Here is a 3,509-nt window from a genome sequence, read left to right on the forward strand (position 1 = left end):
TATATATATATATATATATATATATATATATGATAAATACTCTTATTTGATAGAGGATACTGGTATCGATTTAGCACTGAGCAAAATAAGAAATTGAATTCACAAAAGTGAACTGCTTTTTTTTGTGCCTATATTAAATTACCTAAACGTTTTCCATAGCATTGCATTTAACCTGCCTTCTGTTTTGAAAATTTCAGTTCCAGATGGTCAAGCCGAACCAATTGCTGAATGAACCGAAGTTCAATCCTTTTAGTGGTTCAGCAAGGCGGCTGGATGGAAAGCCTTCAACTCATGCTCCAGGTATGCCTAACCTCTCGAAGTATGGCCAGTCGGAGCAAGGAAATGGCTTGATGGGTTCGATGACGGCCGCCGCACAGAATTCTGCTTCACGCCAAACCTCAGGGAAGCTGGTCTTTGGTTCAAGTGCTAGCCATGCCCCCAAGGAAAATGTGAGTTAAAAAGATTTTATACCTTGGTGAATTTGGTTTTTGAATACCAAATTAGAGATTTTATCTTCTTTTGTAGATGGATCTCATTTCTCTTTTCTCTCTATTAAATTGAGCATGACATTAATGTGAGTATAAACAAGTGTAGCTAGATTGAAAATATGTAAAATAGTTTAATTTTCGGATTTAGGTTGCATAAGGAACAACTTAGTCTAGTTGGAGACTTTAAAAGATCGTTATGGAAAGATGAATTGATAAAAACTAAAATCAATGATTTGAATGCTAAGTGGCAGATGAAACTAACACTGATGATGTCGTCCCTCGAGTTTTTCTGCTTAATTGTTTAGCATTTCATGCAATTTAATATAACTGAGAGTTTATAAAGCAAGATATAAATGGTTGAGATTAGGTTAATGATGATGAGGAAATGCTGATAATGGTACTTTTCTTATGCTAACTGGAGTCAACTATTCAGACTTCTGATAATGGTACTTTTCTTATGCTAACTGGAGTCAGCTATTCAGACTTACTATGTATTTACATATCTTACACCTAAACTTTACTTTATAACATTTATACCACCCAAATCATTCATATCACATAGAAATACCACCATTTTAACTTTTAAAAGTTAAAATACACATTTTCGTAAGATGTTATGTATTAAAAATTAAAGCTTTCATGTTAGATATGTAAATAAATAAAAATTGAGTGGTATGTATGTAAATCTTCCTTTTTTTTCTCCCTCTTAAATGTTTATAATCTTAGATTTTACCATAGATTTTCAGACTAATGAATTGCTTCTCATTTTAGGTGCCCAAGGAAGATGCTTCGAAGAAAGAAGAGCCCAAATTCGAGGCATTCAAGGGGAGGAAGTACTCATTAAAAGACTGATGATAAGCTTATAGCATGTTTTATCAAATGACTAGCAGTGTTCATATTTTCTTTTGAAACAATTTATGTTATTGTATAGTCGTTTTAATCACTGTAACTATTATAGCTATATTCCCTTAATAGACTGATGATGATAACCATTAGCTTTTGATGCTTCTTTATAACTGGTTTAGCTGCGATTTAATAGTGTAATTGTTAGTAATATATAGAAAGATTGTTAGCGTGATTTATTCATTTAGATTTGGAACATGAGATAGGATTAAAATAAACTGCAAAATATAGTAGAAAATTGTAGATTTTAATTTATATTTTAGCTTCAATACTTGGAGTGAAGCTTGTAGCTTGCCATTATGTTTATGAATTGTTTACTACAGGACTACATAGTAAAATAATTAAGCCCGGATTTTTAAAAGGATTTTTTCTTAGAGGATTCGGTAGAAAGAAAATAGTCTACAATATACTGATTATTGAAATAAAATAAGATCATATACTCGGAAAATAAGTTTTTTTAATCATTTAAATGCTCCTATCATGACAAAAAAGATTAATCATGTCATATCATTTTAGTTCATGCATCATCAGGGCAATTTAAATTGAATATTACATAATGTTGTAAAGGTAGGGATGTCTTGGTTCTTGTGGTGGGATTCTTAGGAATGCTTATGGTGAAGTTGATTATTTTCATTTTGTTGATTCGTCAGTAAGACTTTTATCCTGAAAGCAAATCTCTTAAAAATTTGAATTATTTTTAGAAAGACTTTTGAGAAGGTTGGTCCTCTCTCTCTCCCTCGACACAATTTTGGTTAAGGGGTTGTCAAGTTGTCGGCTGCTAGAATGGATATCCTGATACCCGTTTTAATTTAATTATATATATATATATATATATATATAATTTGGAAAAAAAATAGTACTTTGGATTTTGGAAAATGCAAGACCGGACCGATCCTGTATCCCCAGTAGTTTAAATAAATGAGCATAATACCATAAATAATGCACCTATCTTGGGGGATACACACATTACTTACTGATGAAGACTCTATTAAATAAACTAAAGATTGCATGACATCCGTTTAAGTCTGTAAAACCATTTTTATGTTAATCGACAAATTCCCCTATTTAATACGAATAATTAAATAGGGTTTATATTAAGTTGAGTTCGGAAAAACTTCCTATAAGGGTAAACCCCTATAATTAATTACATACTAGATAACCGAAGTCACCTAAGAAAACTCTCGGTAAAAATCAGAGAATATTATCTTCAAAGAGGTCAAAGGATTATGACTTTTCAACGAGATCAGACAAAGAGGTGTGAAGAGGAATGACTCAAACTTGAAAACATTTGTCGTAAATCCCAAGGAGGAAGAACGGAGGAAGAACTAAGGGATGTCACAGATCAGAAGGAGAACCTCGGTGACTTCCCAGTCTATCCTATTGTTTAGCTTCGGTTTTAAGGAGAAATATTTCAATGTTTCATTCTGTCAATTTTATTAGTTAGGACTTACATTTGTGTGAAATGATCACACAAATAGCCTGGAAGATGTGAGGATTTATGTTGTAGTAAACGACAATCTCGGAATCCTAAGACGGGTTAGGGCTTAAATTGCATAACAGAGCTATATAAAGGCCTAAAGATAAATTGAGGATTTATGTTTGCATAAGAAAATAACCTCGAATTCCTATGGATTTATTGTTTAATTCTAAAGAATGGTTTAGCTGGTGAAGACATGTTTTGCTGTTGAAGATGGCTGTGCTGCCCACAATCCTAGCTCCAAGCTCCTCGTCGTGGTATGTTTAGGTTTTCTAATGTGTCAAGTTATGATGTTAAATCAGATGTCCCTAAAGTTATGGTCATTTAAATATTATGAGGCATATTAAAGTTGATTAGAGCGACGCCGGTTAGGATCCTACGGTTCCCTCGTTCCGGTACCACTATTGTCTATCGAATTCACTTAGTCTAAATGAATTTACTAAACTTAACTCAATGAGTCATTTAGACTGTGGGAAATCTCGTTAGCAACTGTAGGTCACCTCTTCCGAGAGTGGGGGTGAATTTTATCTTGATTGATTTTTGTTTTGATTTCAGTTTCAGTTTTGTGGCTATCCTAAAGGTTTCAATTTTGACATGCAGGGTGACATCGTTGTTTAACATGCAAGTTTGTAAGCAAGAAA

At 33.0% G+C, this 3,509-nt stretch overlaps 1 protein-coding gene across 1 annotated transcript in view; it reads left to right on the forward strand.

Moving 5' to 3' along the window:
* The window catches only part of LOC110031531 (ubiquitin fusion degradation protein 1 homolog), a 22,105-nt gene extending 20,628 nt beyond the window's left edge, over nt 1-1,477 (forward strand). The window contains exons 9-10 of the mRNA XM_020734777.1: nt 198-449; nt 1,260-1,477. Of these exons, the coding sequence (XP_020590436.1) occupies nt 198-232 (35 nt within the window). The 3' untranslated portion in view covers nt 233-449; nt 1,260-1,477. The remainder of the gene's footprint in view (nt 1-197; nt 450-1,259) is intronic.
* The last annotated feature ends 2,032 nt before the right edge of the window (nt 1,478-3,509 follow it).

This window comes from Phalaenopsis equestris, unplaced genomic scaffold (genome assembly GCF_001263595.1).
Source record: "Phalaenopsis equestris unplaced genomic scaffold, ASM126359v1 Scaffold000838, whole genome shotgun sequence".
NCBI classification, from domain to species: Eukaryota; Viridiplantae; Streptophyta; class Magnoliopsida; order Asparagales; family Orchidaceae; genus Phalaenopsis; species Phalaenopsis equestris.